General features: G+C 47.1%; 1 protein-coding gene and 1 non-coding gene across 2 annotated transcripts in view; both read left to right on the forward strand.

Moving 5' to 3' along the window:
- The window catches only part of STRIP2 (striatin interacting protein 2), a 246,197-nt gene that overhangs the window by 75,488 nt on the left and 148,974 nt on the right, over nt 1–21,735 (forward strand). The window contains exons 2-3 of the mRNA XM_063926727.1: nt 15,606–15,675; nt 17,184–17,258. Of these exons, the coding sequence (XP_063782797.1) occupies nt 15,606–15,675; nt 17,184–17,258 (145 nt within the window). The remainder of the gene's footprint in view (nt 1–15,605; nt 15,676–17,183; nt 17,259–21,735) is intronic.
- LOC134938703 (U5 spliceosomal RNA) lies at nt 8,834–8,953 on the forward strand. Its single transcript, XR_010181209.1, has one exon. It is a non-coding gene; the product is annotated as a U5 spliceosomal RNA (small nuclear RNA).

Raw genomic sequence — 21,735 nt, forward strand, 5'->3', positions numbered from 1 at the left:
AATGACCATAGAGCATATCAGAGATGCTGCCTTGTATATGAGAGATGCTCAGAGAGACATTTGTTTATTAAGCTCCAGAATAAATGCTATGTCTATTTCTGCTAGGCGGCTCTTGTGGACCCAACAGTGGACGGGAGATGCCGATTCAAAGCGGCATATGGAGTCCTTGGGGGGTGGAGCTGTTTGGAGACGGCCTCTCGGACCTTGTCTCTGCGGCTACGGCTGGTAAGTCAAATTTCTTACCTTATGTCCCCCCGCAACATACAAAAAAAGGCACCTCATTATCAATTGCAGTCCTTTCGTTCCAATAAAAACAAGAAGGTACATGGATCATCCTTTGTTGCCAGAGGGAAAGGCAGGGGAAAGAGGCTGCACACAGCTGGTTCCCAAGAGCAGAAGTCCTCCCCCGCGTCGGCAAAGTCCACCGCATGACGCTGGGGCTTTCCGGGGGGAGGCAGATCTGTTGGGGGCTCGTCTTCGATTTTTCAGCCACGTCTGGGTTTACTCGCAGGTGGATCCCTGGGCATTAGAGATTGTTTCCCAGGGATACAGGCTGGAATTCGAAGACTTGCCTCCTTGCCGATTTTTCAAATCGGCTCTGCCGGCTTCCCCGTCGGAGAGGGAGCTAGGTTGACAGCAATCCAAAAATTGTATACTCAACAGGTGATTGTCACAGTTCCTCATCTCCAGCAAGGAGAGGGATATTACTCAACCCTGTTTGTGGTCCCGAAACCGGACTGTTCAGTCAGACCCATTTTAAACCTGAAATCTCTGAACCTGTACTTGAAGAGGTTCAAGTTCAAAATGGAATCACTCAGGGCGGTCATCGCCAGCCTGGAGGGGGGAGATTGGATGGAGTCCCTGGACATAAAGGATGCCTACCTTCATGTTCCGATATTCCCCCCGCATCAGGCGTTCCATAGATTTGCAGTGCAGGACTGTCACTACCAATTTCAGACGTTGCCGTTTGGGCTTTCCACGGCCCGAGAATTTTCACCAAGGTAATGGCGGAAATGATGGTGCTCCTGCGCAGGCAGGGGGTCACAATTATCCCATACTTGGATGATCTCCTCATAAAGGCGAGATCTCGGGAGAGGTTGCTGGACAGCGTGTCTCTGTCCATGAAGACGTTGCAGTTACACGGCTGGATTCTCAATAAACCGAAGTCCCAGCTAGTCCCTACAACGCGTCTGACCCTTTTGGGGCTGATTCTAGACACAGACCAGAAAAAGGTTTTTCTTCCGATCAAAAAGGTTCAGGAACTCATAGCCATAGTCAGGAACCTATTAAAACCAAAAAAGGTTTCAGTGCATCATTGCACGCGGGTCCTGGGGAAGATGGTGGCTTCCTACGAGGCCATCCCTTTCGGCAGGTTCCATGCGAGGACCTTTGAATGGGACCTTTTGGACAAGTGGTCCGGGTCCCATCTACAAATGCATCAAAAGATCACACTGTCTCCCAGGACCAGGGTTTCTCTCCTGTGGTGGCTGAACAGTGCTCACCTACTAGAAGGTCGCAGGTTCGGCATTCAGGACTGGATCCTGGTGACCACGGACGCAAGCCTCCGAGGCTGGGGAGCAGTGACACTGGGAAGAAATTTCCAAGGTCTGTGGTCAAGCCTAGAGTCTTGTCTCCACATCAACGTCCTGGAGTTGAGGGCCATATACAACGCCCTGCGTCAAGCGGAGGAATTGCTTCGGAGAAAACCGGTTCTGATTCAGTCAGACAATGTCACGGCAGTGGCTCATATAAACCGCCAAGGCAGAACAAGGAGCAGAATGGCCATGGCAGAAGCGACCAGGATTCTACGCTGGGCGGAAGGCCATGTAAGCGCGCTGTCAGCGGTGTTCATCCCGGGGGTGGACAACTGGGAGGCGGACTTCCTCAGCAGGCACGACCTGCATCCGGGAGAGTGGAGACTTCACCAAGAAGTCTTCGCACAGATCACGGATCGTTGGGGACTGCCTCAAATCGACATGATGGCATCCCGTCTCAACAAAAAGCTAAAGCGGTATTGCGCCAGGTCAAGGGACCCTCAGGCGGTAGCGGTAGACGCTCTGGTGACACCTTGGGTGTTCAGATCGGTCTATGCGTTTCCTCCTCTTCCTCTCATACCCAAGGTGTTGAGAATAATACGAAGAAGCAGGGTCAGAACTATACTCATTGTTCCAGATTGGCCACGGAGGACTTGGTATCCGGAGCTGCAAGAGTTACTCGCAGGGGATCCGTGGCCTCTTCCTCTAAGGCAGGACCTGCTGCGGCAGGGGCCCTGTCTGTTCCAAGACTTACCGCGGCTGCGTTTGACGGCATAGCGGTTGAACGCCGGATCCTAGCGGAAAAAGGGATTCCATAGGAGGTCATTCCTACCCTGATCAAGGCTAGGAAAGACGTGACGTTAAAACATTATCACCGTATATGGCGGAAATATGTTTCTTGGTGTGAGGCCAGAGCCGCTCCTACGGAGGAGTTCCATTTGGGCCGTCTACTCCACTTCCTTCAAACAGGAGTGACTTTGGGCCTAAAATTTGGGTCCATAAAGGTCCAGATTTCGGCCTTATCCATTTTCTTTCAAAGAGAATTGGCCTCTATTCCTGAAGTACAGAGGTTTGTGAAGGGAGTGCTGCATATTCAGCCTCCTTTTGTGCCTCCGGTAGCGCCTTGGGATCTTAACGTGGTGTTACGGTTCCTCAAGTCACCTTGGTTTGAAACACTCAAAACTGTGGAGTTGAAATACCTCACGTGGACAGTGGTCATGTTGGCGTTAGCTTCGGCAAGACGTGTTCCGAATTGGCGGCTTTATCACATAAAATCCCATACTTGGTTTTTCACGTGGATAGGGCAGAGTTGAGGACCCGCCCTCACTTTCTGCCAAAAGTGGTCTCCTCTTTTCATGTGAACCAACCTATTGTCGTGCCTGTGGCTACACGGGACTTGGAGGATTCCGAGTCCCTGGATGTAGTCAGGGCTTTGAAGATTTATGTGACCAGAACGGCTAGAATCAGGAAGACTGAAGCTTTGTTCGTTCTGTATGCGGCCAACAAGGTTGGCGCTCCTGCTTCAAAGCAGACTATTGCTCGCTGGATCTGTAACACGATTCAGCAGGCGCATTCTACGGCAGGATTGCCGTTACCGAAATCGGTTAAGGCCCACTCCACTAGGAAAGTGGGCTCTTCTTTGGCGGCTGCCCGAGGGGTCTCGGCATTACAGTTGTGCCGAGCAGCTACTTGGTCGGGGACAAACACCTTTGCAAAGTTCTATAAGTTTGATACCCTGGCTGAGGAGGACCTCCTGTTTGCTCAATTGGTGCTGCAGAGTCATCCGCACACTCCCGCCCGTTTGGTAGCTTTGGTATAATCCCCATGGTCCTTACGGAGTCCCCAGCATCCTCTAGGACGTTAGAGAAAATAAGATTTGACTTACCGGTAAATCTATTTCTCATAGTCCGTAGAGGATGCTGGGCGCCCATCCCAAGTGCGGACTTCTTCTGCAAGACTTGTATATAGTTATTGCTTACATAAGGGTTATGTTTTAGTTTTCGGTGGTACCGTGGCTATGTTGTTGTTCATACTGTTAACTGGGTAAGTTTATCACAAGTTATACGGTGTGATTGGTGTGGCTGGTATGAATCTCGCCCTTAGATTTACAAAAATCCTTCCTCGTACTGTCCATCTCCTCTGGGCACACTTTCCCTAACTGAAGTCTGGAGGAGGGGCATAGAGGGAGGAGCCAGTGCACACCCAGAGTCCAGAGCTTTCTTAAAGTGCCCTATCTCCTGCGGAGCCCGTCTATTCCCCATGGTCCTTATGGAGTCCCCAGCATCCTCTACGGACTACGAGAAATAGATTTACCGGTAAGTAAAATCTTATTATCATCACTTTATCACTTGATATGCAGTCTCGAATTTTTGCACGTTTTGGGTCAAATGAATGGAATCAACATGAACAGATGCTACGTGATATTTGATCCTTGATGGGGATGGGCAATTACTGCTTATTTCCACGGTGTGATAGCTTTCCTATGTCTCAGAATCCTTATATTACTGTATAGCCGATGAGATATGACACCGTCTAAGTTATGATTTTAGTAAAGAAGTACCCGGTGGGACATTGGTTATACTTCCTCTTGCTCCGGCTTTCCTAAATTCCACTACTGCATTAACATGGGATACTTGCAAAAGGTTATAGGTACCTTTACTGCCTGATTTTAGTGCTCTTCATGATACAATCACCCCCCCCCCCCCCCTCCACACACACCTTTTTCTTTCTCTCTCTTTTCTCTCTTCCTACTCTATTCTGCTTCTTTCTCTATGCTTCTGTAAGTTAACTTTCTTCCTTTTCTCATAAGTTTCTTATTATAATTATGTATACCAACATATCTCTTATGAAGCACGAAAATGTGTCAAAATTATTTGATTCCTGCGCCCTTTGTGGCATTGTATGTTTTACCAATGTTTGTTCTATGCTGTTTTATTACCTCTTTCTACAATGGATATGGGAATGTTGGTTCTTTGTATGTGAAAAGAATTTCTTTGAAAACTCAATAAAAAATGTTTATGACAAAAAAAAAAAAGTTATATTTTAATCTACTATTGGTCATCTCCCCTGGTGGGGCGTTGACTTTAAGTAAATACTAGTGTATTCGTTTCTGAGTGTGCCCTAGCAAGGAATACCTTCTCTTTCTAGTTATACTATATGTTGAATTTTATTCCAGGATCACCCCCCGGTGATAATATTGTGATATCCACTTAATGACAAGCGGGGAAAGAACAAACACACATAATTGATTTGTAAACTCATTTCGTCTGTGCGACAATTCTTTTTCTTCTTTTGGTACATCCCCCATGGTACTAATGTGGACCACAGCATCCTCTAGGACGTAAGAGAAAATAGGATTTTAATTACCTACCAGTAAATCCTTTTCTCGTAGTCCGTAGAGGATGCTGGGCGCGCGCCCAGCGCTTCGTGATCCTGTAGTGGTTACTGAGTTCAGTACTGCTTAGTTCTTGGTTAAGTACTGTTTTGTTACTTTGTTAGTAATATTGTTCAACCGTTGTTGATGTTTCAATCTAGTTAGCTTGGTTTGCCTTGTGTGTGAGCTGGTGTGAATCTCGCCACTATCTGTGTAAAATCCTTCTCTCGAAGTTGTCCGTCTCTTCGGGCACAGTTTCTAGACTGAGTCTGGTAGAAGGGACATAGAGGCAGGAGCCAGCCCACACTCTCAAACCCTTAAAGTACCAGTGGCTCCTAGTGGACCTGTCTATATCCCATGGTACTAATGTGGACCCCAGCATCCTCTACGGACTACGAGAAGAGGATTTACCGGTAGGTAATTTAAAATTCTATTTCTTTATCATCCACTAGGGGTCACTGGAGTACTCTTGGGATATGGACGGGCGTAGCCGAACAAAGGCACTGAATATTCAAATTTAGGACTCTCCCCCCCTCCATATCCCCAAGTACCTCAGTGTACTGTGCCAGTGTTTTTTCGGTGCTCACAGCACGAACATAGGCTTGTGGTATAACCACACTTGGATTTTTATTTTTTAATTTTTATTTTTAATTTTTATTTTTACACTTAGCACATCCCTTCCCAGTTTCTGGAAAAACATGGGTCCGGGATAGTGCCGCTGCACGGGCAGCGAATGGCGTGTCGGTCCTCACAAAGAGCACCCTCACAGCCACAGGCGCTATAAGAGGAGCGCATGGCGTGTCGGTCCTCACAAAGAGCACCCTCACAGCCACAGGCAGCCACTGTCTCCTGCAAGCTGAACGGAGCTTACAGAAAGAAGCTCCGGCACAGCCAGGATGAGACAAAGAGCTGGAAGAGCTACAGCTGCAAGGAGCTTACAGAAAGCCCGTCACAAGAGAAGCTGGAGGCTAAAACAGAGCTTGCAGAGAGAAGCTCGTCACAGCCAGGATGAAAACGGCACAAGGTATGGGTGTCAGGGCGGTCAGCGCACGCTGCCGCCCTACTGTGTGTGATGTTATACTGTAACGCCGCTGAAGGGGTCCTGCTTAACTACCCTACAGAGCGGCCGCACGTCACTCAGCCGCCGGCCGCTCTCACTGTACCCGCCGCTAAGCACGCCGCTGAAGGGTTCCTGCTTAACTACCCTACAGAGCGGCCGCACGTCACTCAGACGCCGGCCGCTCTCACTGTGCACGTTGCCCAGACTTTACCGTGTGCTAAAGAGCGGCCGCACGTCACTCAGACGCCGGCCGCTCTCACTGCGCTGATGGACCGGCACCAATACAGAGGCGCCGCCGAGAGTCTCCCGTGTGTTAACGAGCGGCCGCACGTCACTCACGGACGCCGGCCGCTCTTCCAGTCACCGCATGCTGATGCCGGACACAGAAACTGGGTACTATTGTTGGAAGGCCCGCCGCCGCCCGCTCTTCCGGACGGCTCCCCGGCGCTATATACAGCGTTCTCCTCCTCTCCCTGCACCCGATACCCGTACGCTGCAGGTAACATGGGGATGGGGGAGGGGAAGTAATGCCCATAGCAGCAGCAAAGGCTGCATGGGTTAAAAATAGACACAAGCAGCAAAGCGATTTTTATACAGTGTCAGGGGCTATAATATCACAGAACTGTGATTATACATGTTATATATATAATATATAATGAAGATTTTTGCTGCCAGAACTGTGTCTGATATCAGTATAAACTGTGATTATATGTTTAAGCAATTTATATATATAATATATATATGAGGCTTTGGTTTGCAATAGGCTATCAGTGGCATAATCTATTCCACGTTTAACCATGTTTTCTGTTATTTTCTGTTAAGGCTGCAAGATAATAACATTAACTGCAGGCAGTGTAATGGATAACTAAATTCATGTATTTTTACTGTATCCTACACCTGTGTTATCATTGTATAATCTGTATAATAGGCTATTAAGCCTATATATTAAAACTGCAGCAAATAACCTGTACGGTGATTTTATGTGAAAACATGGCATGGCGGCCATTTTAATCATTGCTGTGTTTCCAGTTATAATTCCAGAACATTCCGGCCATACACCTCTACTCCACAAGGAGGCGCAGGGGTGTTAGTGGGAATTTTTAGTTCAGGATAATGCTAGAACATTCCTGCCCTACATCTTTAAGCCACCAGAAGGCGCTGGGGTGTTAGTAGGAATTTGGTTCGGGTTTCATATGCCATGTGAACTACTTTTCACATAAAGAACACTTTAGTTTCCTAAAGATTTCCGTAGAGATAAATATGCTGTTCAGCAATAACATATTTATACATATATATATATATATATGCCATATAATAACTTCATTAAGTCGTGCAAGTGTCTGTCTGTTGCCGATTATGATGTCTGTCTACATAGCGAATAAGGCTCTAGTGCAGACTAAAAATATTTAATTATTTTTTTTAAGAAACCTATGTTAACATTGGCATTTCAAATTAAAAGAGCGGTAATCGGAGTCTCGAAATGACTCTGCCAGCTCTAACAAAAGACAGTCTTTACAAAGGGCCAATTTCCCTTTGGATACCAAAGGGTTTATGTCACTGGTCTTATAATTTAATGCACGATTCTATGTCAAATCTCACACCGAATAGTGCGGGGTTTTGGACAACCATACATAATCGTTTCCAAAAGGACGCGATCCACCATTGGAAGATGCGTTTCTGTCAAACATTACAAAAACCCAAGATACAGTTGGGTCACTAGAATCTATGTATGAAACCATGACGATCACTGTTAAAAGAAGCTGCAGAGTATATCTGTTAAGCTTCTGCTAACGCCGGTTATTTTCATTGTCGCTAGTTAAGCGCGACAAGGCCAGAGCTTGTTTGCTCCTAAAATAATATACTTGTAACGGCATTTTAACCCTTTATAACAAACAGTCACGCTTTGTAACGAAGGGACGTCAGTCAGCAAGCCAGTGGTTTGATGACCTCTTTTATAATTGTGGAAGCGCGTCTTTACATGTTACTTTTGCGAGATTTCATGACTTCAACTCATATATGTCTCAGCTATTTACAGCTTAAAGTACAAAACTGATTCTGTCGAACGGTTTGGCAATATGTCATTTAGTCTTTGCTGGTTTATAAACCAGCCAATAGTACGCCAACAGAGTCAGAGTTACTTATTCCCCTCTGTTTGAGCAAAACCAAACAGCTCCGTTGCAGTATCAATCAGCAAGTCATTTACTACAGTTAGAAAATGGATTTTCTGTAGTTAGTATTTGCTTTTTGCAGCCACAAAATTGCATAATTGCATTTGAAATTCACAATGCGTATTTACCCAGTCCGGTTTCTTCATCACAGGTTCTAGCGTTTGCAAATCGCCACAACCATTACCCATTTCATTTCTACAGTTGCTTATCGCTTCCGGTATTTACCAAAGTGATGTTGGGATCATAGCTCATCTCACATAAGAACTATGTATCAACAAAGTTCTTCTAACTTGCGCTACTAAAGTATACTGCGGTAGCAGATCAAGTTCGAAAACAATCGCATCTAAGTCTGTCTAAACGATGTCAATTCCTAGGTAAGATTATAAATATGGTAAGTCAAAGACTTTTACCTACTACACCAGCAAGAACAAAAGTACACGCACTCTAGCGGTACATTGGTGTATTCATCTATTAAGAATAAAGATGTGTTTTCAATTTAGTTCGCCACCATTCACTCGCGTTTTCCACAGAGGGACAAGGGTGCTTATACTCTGGACGACAGTCACAGAGAGTCAGGATTTGTAGTTAAAATCAACTCAAAGGTTCTAAAACACGACAGATTGCTGTCGATAAATGTCCTAGAACTCTGTGCATTTTACAATGCAATAAATGATTCGCTTTCAGTCTGACCAGGCATAGACTCTGGTTTCTCTTCAGAACGAATACATCTTTCGCTTTTTACTAAAGATTTCCGTGGAGAGAAACAACCGTGAGTTTCATGTAATTTTGTTTTTTCATGCCTAGATCACGCTGGCCTTAAGCAGTCAAACAAAGCAACGCCAGTTGTATACACAACAACCAGTGAGAACCAAGAAGCCGCATGGCAATGCAGCAGGTCACTCAAATCTTCAATGGCTCAGTACGCCATTAGGTGAAAATGTCAAGAGATCAATCAGTGAGTGGACATCTGTTAGACAGATGATCTCACCCGTCAGGATTTGGATCTTGAAAACTGGACATTAAATCCAGAGGTGTTTCATATGTGAGTCCACAGAAGGGGGTTGTCCTCAAGTATACATGATGGCATCTCGCCACAATTACAAAAGCTCAGTAGGTGTACAAAACAGTTCACAAGGGCAGTGGCGGTGAAATCTCTCACATTCATGGGGTCATTCAGCATCGTGTATCTGGCTCCACCATTTTCCGCTTCTCTCTCCGTTGCCAAAACGGATCAGAAGACAGTTCGTCACAGTCATACTGGTGGTAGCTCATGGGTTTCGGAGAAGTTTGCTTCTCGAATTTTCAAGGAATACTTGCACACGATCTTAGCCCTCTCATAATACGTCCAACCTGTTACATCAGGGAACGTTCTTTTATCCATAGTTACCTATATACCTATTATCTGTATACCTATTATCTGTGTACCGCAGCTGCGGTTGACGGGGTGAGGGTTCAAACCGCCCTCTTAGAAAATAGAGCATTACAGTATCGGTTATACCAACCATGTAACGAAATAGTAAGCCGCTTAAGGCAGCTCATTATTAAAAAAATTTCGTGTGCTTACATAGGTTGTAAACCTCGGGAGTTTCCAACATCATACTTCAAGTACCCGTATTCGGTTAAACGGGATGGGATGGAAAACTGCGTTCATCTGCACTAACAGTGCAGGTATCTGTGTGGTAAACGTATTTTCAAAGACGTTTGCCTCTATTTGCGTCTGTAAACATCTTTCTACAAGGTGTCACCAAAGTTCAGACTCTATTTATCCCACCTACAGCGCCAAGCGATTTGAGGTTGGGTTCAGATTTATTACAGTTTTCATATTTTGGAACCCTTTCAACAAAGGGGAATTAAGTTTCATATTTTTTGAACCTTTACAACAAATGAGAATTAAGTTTCTTACTTTGGAAAACATTTTTCTTCTAGCCTTGCCGTCGGCAAGGGTGCTTCGGCAAGGGTTTTGTTTTCATATTTGGGTGCCTTGTATTCCAAGCCACCGTATTTAAGTTTTCTCATGACAAAGCAGATCTTCGGACGAAATCCGCTTTCGTATTCTTCACATCAATATACCAATAGTGGTTCCGGTGGGGACAGCACATTCTAGAATTCTGAATGTGGTACACGCATTACGCGTTTATATATGTACCGAACGTCTACATTACGTGATATAAATACGTTGTTTGTTCTATATAATACTGCAAACTGGGGTTAGCCAGTTTCTCAGCAGACATTATCCAGTTGGATAATAATGACTACAAGTCAGGCTTACTTTAAGGCTAAGTTACAATCGCCTACGTCAGTAATAGTTCATCCCACAGGTTCTGTGGGAATGTCAGACCCAGCGGGTCGTGGAGCGTCTATGACGCGGCTACATAGCCTTCAGTGCACCACGTTTGTGCACGTTTACACGTTATGAATGGTGGCGCCATCAGCATTCAGCTTTGGCCTGCCTACTGTTACAAGTATCAAACAGCTCTCCCGCCCACGAGGGAAGCTTTGGTACGTCCCAAGAGTACTCCAGTGACCCCTAGTGGATGATAAAGAAAATAGGATTTTGGTACTTACCAGGTAAATCCTTTTCTTTGAATCCATAGGGGGCACTGGACGCCCACCCAGAGCAGTTTTACCTGGGTTGTTTTAAGCTCAAGGGAGCTTAGTAAACAAATTTTACTTGGGTGGTGTTAAGCTCAAAGGAGCTTATGGTAACACATTTTCACCGATTGGTTCAAATTATAAAGTTCTATCGGTTAAGGTGTCAACTGTTTAGTTGACAATAAGGTTACAGGTCAACTTTGTGGTTGTCTGTTATGTTATAGGAATTCTCCATTGTCAATCCTCTCTATATCCTGTTCGCTCAGTAAAAAACACTGGCACAGTACACTGAGGTACTTGGGGATATGGAGGGGGGGAGAGTCCTAAATTTGAATATTCAGTGCCTTTGTTCGGCTACGCCCGTCCATATCCCAAGAGTACTCCAGTGCCCCCTATGGATTCAAAGAAAAGGATTTACCTGGTAAGTACCAAAATCCTATTTTTTTTGCTTTTGAGTATTGTGTATTGGTACTATATATCATTTTCCTTTGGTTCGATATTGTTCCTGTGTCTTTGCTATTTGCACAGATATTTAATTGTAAATACATACTTGTTGTTAAAATAGCCTGAAAAAATCCTGATAAAAAATATCAGGTGTCAAAACGTTTTTTTGCATCCTTTCCCCCTGAAAGCAGGAAATTCTGGGAAGCATCTTCAGCAGCAGACATCTCAGTCTCTCGCCTTTCTACAAAGGCGGTATTTCCTGCTCTGGGATCCTTTACTGTAAAGGACCCGGCAGATAGGAAATTGAGACCACTCTGAAATCCATCTACACTTCTGCAGGTGTAGCTCAAAGACTGGTCATTGCAGGTTGCTGGATGACACATGCAATTCATTCCTGGGCTTCTCAAATTCAGAAAGGTCTTTCGGGTGATATGACCTTAGTTACTACTGTAATTTTCCTAAAACACATTCAGGACACGGCAAGAGTCCTCTGTGACTTCCTTAAAGAGATTGGAAATATTAATGCTAGGACCCACGGCTATGGCTGTGTCTGCGTGCAGAGCCATATGATTGAGTCTGGATTGCTGATGCGGACTCCAAACGTAATGTGGAATCTCTTCCCTTCACAGGTGAATGGCTCTTTGAAGGTGTATTGGACGCATGGATTTCCAAAGCTACTGCTGGGAAATTCACGTTTCTCCCTTCGGGGGCTTCGCTTGCTAGACGTACCTACTCGGGACCGTCTACTCATTCCTTTCAGTCCTCCAGATTTCAATCCAGGACCAGGGGGGCCTCCAACGCAGCTAGAGGCTCCAGAGATAAACCTAAGAAACCAGCCGTTGACGGTTCTCAGGACCAGAGCACCAGTTCTGCTTCCGCAAAGTCTTCAGTATGACTATGCCCACCCACCCTGAGAGGATCTCGTGGTGGGAGCTCTGTTACGTCACTACAGCCACATCTGGAACAGTTCCTGCCAAGATGCTTGGGTGAGGGACCTTATCTCTCATGGTTACAAGCTGGAGTTCGACGGTGCTCCTCCCCAACGATTTTTCAAATCAGGCTTACCAGCTTTGGAAAATATGCGTGGTACGCTACTACTGCCCATAAACAAGTTGGTTCAGTCCCATGTCATTGTTCCAGTACCCCTACAACAACGAGGACAGGTTTACTATTCCAGTCTGTTCATGGTACCAAAACCAGACGGGTCTGTGAGACCCATTCTGAATCTGAAGTCCTTGAATCCTTACCTGAAGGTTTTCAAATTCAAGATGGAATCTTTGAGAGCGGTGATCGCAGGCCTGGAACAACAAAAATTCCTTGTGTCTCTGGATATCAAGGACGCTTACCTCCATATCCCAATTTGGCCTCCTCATCAGGCCTATCTGCGGTTCGCCCTCCTGGACGATCACTACCAGTTTCAGGCGTTACCAAACGGCCTGTCTACAGCTCCGAGTGTGTTCATGAAGGTGATGGCGGAAATTATGTTTCAGCTCATGGTCCAGGGGGTCAATGTAATTCCATACCTGGATTATCTCCTGATAAAAGCGAGGTCCAGGGAGCTTCTATTGCTCCATATAGATCGCACCATCCAACTTCTGTCTCACCACGGGTGGATCCTCAATCTGCTGAAGTCCCACCTGGAACCATCTCAGCGGCTCCTGTTTCTGGGGATGCTACTGGATACGGTAGCACAGAAAGTGTTCTTCCCAGAGGAAAAAGAACACTTCAAGAAATGGTTCGCATGGTGCTCCGACCTGCTTGAGTATCCATTCATCTTTGCATAAAATTGTTGGGAAAAATGATGGCCTCGTACGAGGCGATACAGTTCAGAAGGTTTCATGCCAGACCGTTCCAATTAGACATCCTGAACAAGTGGTCCAGTTCCCATCTTCAGATGCACCGAATGATTCGGCTATCACCCCAGGCCAGGATTTCACTTCTGTGGTGGCTACAATCTTCCAACCTGCTGAAAAGTCGATGCTTTGGGATTCAGGATTGGATCCTCCTCACAACGGATGCGAGTCTGAGAGGACGGGGAGCTGTCACCCACGGGGCACAGTTCCAGCGCAGGTGGTCTGCCCAAGAGGTCCTCCTTCCAATCAACATCCTGAAATTCGGGCCATCTACAATGCTCTGATTCAGGCCTCCCCGGGCGGTCCAGGTTCAGTTGGACAACGCCATGGCCGTGGCGTACATCAATCGACAATGAGGGACAAAAAGCGGAGCCTGCATGCGAGAAGTGTCAATGATACTCTTCTGGGCAGAAAGAAATGCAAGAGCACTGTCCGCAATCTTCATTCCGGGAGTGGACAACTGGGAGGGGGACTTCCTGAGTCTCCATGATCTCCACCTGGGGGAGTGGGGACTACACCAGGTAGAAGCGGAGTGGGGACTACACTCAGGTGTTTCAACAGATCATCGACAGGTGGGGCTGCTCACAGATTGACATGATGGCCTCTCGCCTCAACAAAAGCTTTGCTGCTGTTGCTCACGAACCAGAGACCCTCTGACGAGCACAGTGGATGAGCTGACAATGCCTTGGCCTTACCAGCTGGTCTACCTATTTCCTCTGCTTCCGTTGATCCCCAGTGTACTCAAGAGGATCATGCATCAAGGAGTTCATGCAATCTTGCTTACTCCGTATTAGCCCCGAAGAGCTTAGTACGTGGCTCTTCTGGACATGTCCGTAGAGGAACCTTGGCCTCTGCCACTAAGAAGAGATCTTCAGCAAGGACCGTTAGTCTACTCGAACTCACGGCGGCTTCGTTTGACGGCATGGAAGTAGAGCGGAACATCCTAGCTCACAAAGGGCTTTACAAAAATGTCAATGCCACTAGGGTGCAAGCCAGAAAACCTGTGATGTCCAAACACTATTATCATATCTGGGGGAGATACGTCTCTTGGTGCGAGGAATGCACATATCCATCTGCAGAATTCCACTTGGGAAGATTCCTTTGTTTCCTGCAGACTGGAGTGGATAAAGGCTTACGTCTTGGATCCATTAAGGTCCAGATTTCAGCTCTTTCTGTCTTCTTCCAGAAGAAGTTGGCTCTCCTGCCAGAAGTTCAGACCTTATTTCAAGGTGTGCTTCACATACAACCTCCGTTTGTGCCGCCTACACCACCTTGGGATTTGGATGTGGTGTTTCGCTTTCTACAGTCCTCCTGGTTTGAACCTCTGATGACGGTAGAAGACAAGTACCTCACGTGGAAGACTGTGATGTTACTGGAAGACTGTGACGGTCTGCTAGACGTGTCTCAGAATTAGGGGCCTTATTGTGTAAAAGTCTCTACTTGGTCTTTTACGAGAACAAAGCGAAGTTCAGGACTAGACAGCAGTTCCTGCCGAAGGTGGTCTCCGCGTTTCACTTGAATCAACCTATTGTGATTTCGTCCAGTTCTGGCACTTCTGCCCCTTCGGAGGCATTGGATGCAGTACGAGCCTTGACAATCTATGTCAAGAGGACGGCTCAGATCAGGAAGACGGATTCCTTGTTCGTGCTGTATGATGCTCAGAAAAAGGGTTGCCCTGCTTCAAAGCAGTCTATTGCTCATTGGATTCGGCTTACTATCCAATGGGCCTATGTGTTGGCAGCTTTACCTTTTGCCACAGTCTCTGAAGGCCCAAACTACGAGATCGGTGGGGTCTTCCTGGGTGGCTGCCCGTGGACTCTCGGCCCTCCAATTATGCCGAGCTGCCACCTGGTCGGGGAAGAACACCATTTTGAAGTTCTACAAGTTTGATACCCAGTTTGGGCAGGCAGTGCTGCAGATGTCTCCGCCCGTTCTGGAAGCTTTGGGACATCCCCATCATACTAATCTGTCCCCAATATCCCTAATGGATACTAGAGAAAATAGGATTTTAAATACCTACCGGTAAATCCTTTTCTCGTAATCCATAAGGGATATTGGGCGCCCGCCTCTGTGCGGTGACTTTCTGCTGGTTCTCTGTTATGTGTTTCCTGTTCAGCTATTTCTGTTAATGTTGCTGGCCCGTTTATGTTTTAGTGTGCTGGTGTGTAGATCTCACCACACTTATTGTTATGTTCCTTCTCTCAAGTATGTAATTCTCCTTCGAGCACTGTTTTACCCATAACTGACCTGTGGGAGGGGGCATAGAGGGGAGGAGCCAGCACATCCAGTTGGACCCGTCTATACCCCATCATACTAATCTGTCCCCAATATCCCTTATGGACCACGAGAAAAGGATTTACCAGTAGGTATATAAAATCCTATTTTTTTTTCATGTGTGTATTATTTATGCTCCACTAGCATTGACTTTATTATTGATTGATAACTATATTTTAAGAACTAAACCGCATTGTGCATATTTTAATTTTCAGCTCACCGCCCCCCCCCCCCCCCCCCCTCCATTCCTTTCTCTTTGTGGAAGTACATGGTATCCTTTGCTAATTGTCTTTTTGTTCTCTCCAGGGCTCACAAGATGGTCCAAGTTTGGAGTTTGAGTACAACGATGCAGACCGCTTGCCAGCAGAGTTAGCAGGTAGTTGTTAAATATTGTCAATAACATACTTCTGTTGTATTTTTACATGATTGCTCAAGCATTGGTGTTCTTAGTGGGCTACATTTATCTGTGTGTCAATATGTAGCGTAGTAGCCTCTTGGTGGGATGGTAATTTAGGCAGTGCACCTAGTTTTCCGCTACAGTACATGAATCATATATGTGGAGGAGCAGATAATCCGTTGCTCAGGAGCATTTCCTAAACTTAATTTTGACGAGTTTGTCAAAAGCTAAATTTTTTAACGTAAGATAAAGGGTGGGGGCTCATTTTGATGGGCTTTGTGGAATGGCATGTTGTCGTTTTTGCTCTGCAGAACACTTAACTTTTGCTCCAGCTCTGGGCTTGCAGAGATTGTCTTATCCTATATATTTAATAGGACACATTTTGCAAATACATTTGTAGGATTACTTTGCCCAATGAAATTAAAAGTTTCAAATACACAAGTACACTTATAATAGAGGCTGTTCCAGTGTATGTGATTCTCTTGATTCATTTAAGTGAGCAGTATATAACAGAAGTCCACTGGTAGTTCACAGGGGTGAATCCAGAGAGCGCTGAATGAAATGGCATCTTTAGGGAGTGAAGGGTAGGAGCAGTTGGTGTCAATTGAGCAGTGTGTATGTGCACTGGGCCGGAGGATAGGTGTGCACTGGCTGGAGAGGTGTCTCCAGAGAGTGGAGGTTGGATGTGCACTGGGTGGAGAGGCATCTGCAGACATCTGGGGATGGGTGTGTGCAGGAGGGGATGGTGTCTCCAGAGAGCTGGGGTTAGGTGTGCCTGGGAGACCAGGCATAACCAGAGAGTGGGGGTAGGTGTCACCAGGAATTGGAGGGTAGGTGTGTAGTGGTTGAAGAGGTGTCACCAGAGAGCTGGGGATAGGTGTGCACTGGGTGGAGAGGCATCTCCAGAGAGCTTGGGATAGGTGCACTGCATGGAGAGGCATCTCCAGATAGTTGTGGATAGGTGTGCGCTGAGAGAGGTGGTGTCGCCAGAGGCTTGGTGTATATTGGGCGGAGAGCGGTCTGCAGACAGCTGGGGATAGGTGTGCGCCGAGGCATCAACAGAGACTGGAGGGTGGGTGTGCACGGCGTGGAGAGTCAGCTCCATAGAGCTGAGAATAGGTGTGCGCTGGGTGAGGTGGTGTCACCAGAGAGTGGAGGGTAGGTGTGTACTGGGTGGAGAAGTGTCGCCTTATACTGGGTGTAGAGGTGTCACCAGAAAGCTGGGGATAGGTGTCCACTGGGAGGAAAGGCATCACCAGAGAGTAGAGGGTGGGTGTGCACTGGTTGGAAAGGCGTCAACAGAGAGTGCAGGGTGGGTATTCACTGGGTGAAAAGGCATCACCAGGGAGTGGAGTATAGGTGGGTGCTGGGTGAGCCATCAAAGAAAACTGGTGCAATTCTAAAGCAATATGTGCTGTACATCCTGTACAATTTGTAAGTAAGCTCTTACTGTTCCAACGATTACCTGTTTGGTCTTATTCTCACAGAGCTGTACAGTTACACAGAGGAGACAGACTTATGCCTGAATCGCCGGTGTTTTGAGGAAAAGTTTAAGCTCGAAGGTAATTCCTGATAATTTATGTCTCCACAGCAGGCATTCCCAACCACGGTCCTCAAGGTACACTAATACCCCTTTCACGCAGAAAACTCCCAATATCGCGGCTTTTATCCGGCGTTTGAGTGCCCGGTCGTTTTTGCAGGTCTCCGCCAGACTCCCTTTTCAAATAGTAAAGCAATCTACTGGGTGAAGCAGTTCTACCTGGTAATTTGCCGATCAAGCTGGAGAGGGTAAACCCGGGATTTTTGACCCGGCCTGACCTTTTCACACAGAAAATGACCCGAGTCCAGGTTTTAGTGATTATCCAGGCTTCAGCACAGGTGACTTAATTAGTACCTCAGTTATTTTGATTTAACCATCTGTGCTGAAGCCTAGATTTCAGTAAAACCTGCACTGTTATAGGCCCTACACACATGCCGATATTCTGAAAGATATGAACGATCTCGTTCATAAATGAACGAGAACTCGTTCATATCTTTCAGTGTGGAGACTCCAGCGATGAACGATGCGCGGCCCCGCGCTCGTTCATCGCTGATCTCCCGTCGGCTGTGCATGCAGGCCAATATGGACGATCTCGTCCATATTTGCCTGCACTTCAATGCAGCCGGGTGACGGGGGGAGTGAAGAAACTTCACTCCCCCCGTCACTGCCCCCCCGCCGGGTTGCTCGTCGGCCGTATCGGCCGTCGGGCACCTCGGCGGCGCATCGCCGAGTGTGTAGGGCCCCTTAGTGTTCCTTGAGGACCGAGGCGTTTAAAGCCAGCTCTAGAGGTTAATCATAAAACAAAGATAGATATATATATATATATATATATATATATATATATATATATATATATATATATATATATCTATTTCTCTTTCTCTGACGTCCTAGTGGATGCTGGGAACTCCGTAAGGACCATGGAGAATAGCGGCTCCGCAGGAGACTGGGCACAAAAGTAAAAGCTTTTAGGTCACCTGGTGTGCACTGGCTCCTCCCCCTATGACCCTCCTCCAAGCCTCAGTTAGATTTTTGTGCCCGGCCGAGAAGGGTGCATGCTAGGTAGCTCTCCAGAGCTGCTTAGAGTAAAAGTTTTAAATAGGAGACCTGCTGGCAACAGGCTCACTGCATCGTGGGACTAAGGGGAGAAGAAGCGAACTCACCTGAATGCAGAGTGGATTGGGCTTCTTGGCTACTGGACATTAGCTCCAGAGGGACGATCACAGGTTCAGCCTGGATGGGTCCCGGAGCAGCGCCGCCGGCCCCCTTACAGAGCCAGAAGAGCGAAGAGGTCCGGAAAAATCGGCGGCAGAAGACGTTCCTGTCTTTAATAAGGTAGCGCACAGCACTGCAGCTGTGCGCCATTGCTCTCAGCACACTTCACACTCCGGTCACTGAGGGTGCAGGGCGCTGGGGGGGAGCGCCCTGAGACGCAATAAAACATGTTTTAAACCTTATATGGCTTAAGAAATGCATCACATATAGCTCCTGGGCTATATGGATGCATTTAACCCCTGCCAGTTTTCCTAAAAAAAGCGGGAGAAAAGGCCGCCGAAAAGGGGGCGGAGCCTGTCTCCTCAGCACACAAGCGCCATTTTCCCTCACAGCTCCGCTGGAAGGACGGCTCCCTGACTCTCCCCTGCAGTCCTGCTACAGAATCAGGGTAAAACAAGAGAGGGGGGGCACTAATTGGCAGAAAATACATATACAGCAGCTATAGAAGGGAGAAACACTTATATAAGGTTATCCCTGCATATATATAGCGCTCTGGTGTGTGCTGGCAAACTCTCCCTCTGTCTCCCCAAAGGGCTCGTGGGGTCCTGTCCTCTATCAGAGCATTCCCTGTGTGTGTGCTGTGTGTCGGTACGTTTGTGTCGACATGTATGAGGAGGAAAATGATGTGGAGGCGGAGCAATTGCCTGTAATAGTGATGTCACCCCCTAGGGAGTCGACACCTGACTGGATGGTCGTATGGAAGGAATTACGTGACAGTGTCAGCACTTTGCAAAAAACTGTTGACGACATGAGACAGCCGGCAAATCAGTTAGTGCCTGTCCAGGCGTCTCAAACACCGTCAGGGGCTCTAAAGCGCCCGTTACCTCAGATGGTCGACACAGACCCAGACACGGATACGGACTCCAGTGTCGACGGTGACGAGACAAACGTAATGTCCAGTAGGGCCACACGTTACATGATCACGGCAATGAAGGAGGCTTTGAACATTTCCGATACTACAAGTACCACAAAAAAGGGTATTATGTGGGGTGTGAAAAAACTACCCATAGTTTTTCCTGAATCAGATGAATTAAATGAGGTGTGTGACAAAGCGTGGGTTTCCCCCGATAAAAAACTGCTGATTTCTAATAAATTATTGGCATTATACCCTTTCCCGCCAGAGGTTAGGGCGCGTTGGGAAACACCCCCTAGGGTAGATAAGGCGCTCACACGCTTATCAAAACAAGTGGCGTTACCGTCTCCTGATACGGCCGCCCTCAAGGAACCAGCTGATAGAAAGCTGGAAAATATCCTAAAAGGTATATACACACATACTGGTGTTATACTACGACCAGCAATCGCCTCAGCCTGGATGTGCAGCGCTGGAGTGGCTTGGTCGGATTCCCTGACTGAAAATATTGATACCCTGGATAGGGACAGTATATTATTGACTATAGAGCATTTAAAGGATGCATTACTATATATGCGAGATGCACAGAGGGATATTTGCACCCTGGCATCAAGAGTAAGTGCGTTGTCCATTTCTGCCAGAAGAAGTTTATGGACACGACAGTGGTCAGGTGATGCGGATTCAAAACGGCATATGGAAGTTTTGCCGTATAAAGGGGAGGAGTTATTTGGGGTCGGTCTATCAGACCTGGTGGCCACGGCGACGGCTGGGAAATCCACCTTTTTACCCCAGGTCACCTCTCAGCAGAAAAAGACACCGTCTTTTCAAACTCAGTCCTTTCGTCCCCATAAGGGCAAGCGGGCAAAAGGCCACTCATTTCTGCCCCGGGGCAGAGGAAGGGGAAAAAGACTGCAGCAAGCAGCCTCTTCCCAGGATCAGAAGCCCTCCCCCGCTTCTGCCAAGTCTTCAGCATGACGCTGGGGCTTTACAAGCGGACTCAGGCACGGTGGGGGCCCGTCTCAAAAATTTCAACGCGCAGTGGGCTCACTCGCAAGTGGACCCCTGGATCCTGCAGGTAGTATCACAGGGGTACAAACTGGAATTCGAGACGTCTCCCCCTCGCCGGTTCCTGAAGTCTGCTCTACCAACGTCTCCCTCCGACAGGGAGGCAGTATTGGAAGCTATTCACAAGCTGTATTCCCAGCAGGTGATAATCAAGGTACCCCTCCTACAACAGGGAAAGGGGTATTATTCCACGCTGTTTGTGGTACCGAAGCCGGACGGCTCGGTGAGACCGATTTTAAATCTGAAATCATTGAACACTTACATAAAAAGGTTCAAATTCAAGATGGAATCACTCAGAGCAGTGATAGCGAACCTGGAAGAAGGGGACTATATGGTGTCTCTGGACATCAAAGATGCTTATCTCCATGTCCCAATCTACCCTTCTCACCAAGGGTACCTCAGGTTTGTGGTACAGAACTGTCATTATCAGTTTCAGACGCTGCCGTTTGGGTTGTCCACGGCACCACGGGTCTTTACCAAGGTAATGGCCGAAATGATGATTCTTCTTCGAAGAAAAGGCGTCTTAATTATCCCTTACTTGGACGATCTCCTGATAAGGGCAAGGTCCAGGGAACAGTTAGAGGTCGGAGTAGCACTATCTCAGGTGGTGCTACGTCAGCACGGGTGGATTCTAAATATTCCAAAATCGCAGCTGATTCCAACAACACGTCTACTGTTCCTAGGGATGATTCTGGACACAGTCCAGAAAAAGGTGTTTCTCCCGGAGGAGAAGGCCAGGGAGTTATCCGAGCTAGTCAGGAACATCCTGAAACCAGGACAAGTGTCAGTGCATCAATGCACAAGGGTCCTGGGAAAGATGGTGGCTTCTTACGAAGCGATTCCATTCGGAAGATTCCATGCAAGAACGTTTCAGTGGGATCTGCTGGACAAATGGTCCGGATCGCATCTTCAGATGCATCAGCGGATAACCCTATCTCCAAGGACAAGGGTGTCTCTCCTGTGGTGGTTGCAGAGTGCTCATCTTCTAGAGGGCCGCAGATTCGGCATTCAGGACTGGATTCTGGTGACCACGGATGCCAGCCTGAGAGGCTGGGGAGCAGTCACACAGGGAAGAAACTTCCAGGGCTTGTGGTCAAGCATGGAAACGTCTCTTCACATAAATATCCTGGAACTAAGGGCAATTTACAATGCCCTAAGTCAAGCAAGGCCTCTGCTTCAGGGTCAGTCGGTTTTGATCCAATCGGACAACATCACGGCAGTCGCCCACGTAAACGGACAGGGCGGCACAAGAAGCAGGAGGGCAATGGCAGAAGCTGCAAGAATTCTTCGCTGGGCGGAAAATCATGTG

This window comes from Pseudophryne corroboree, chromosome 6 (genome assembly GCF_028390025.1).
Source record: "Pseudophryne corroboree isolate aPseCor3 chromosome 6, aPseCor3.hap2, whole genome shotgun sequence".
Classification (NCBI taxonomy): domain Eukaryota; kingdom Metazoa; phylum Chordata; class Amphibia; order Anura; family Myobatrachidae; genus Pseudophryne; species Pseudophryne corroboree.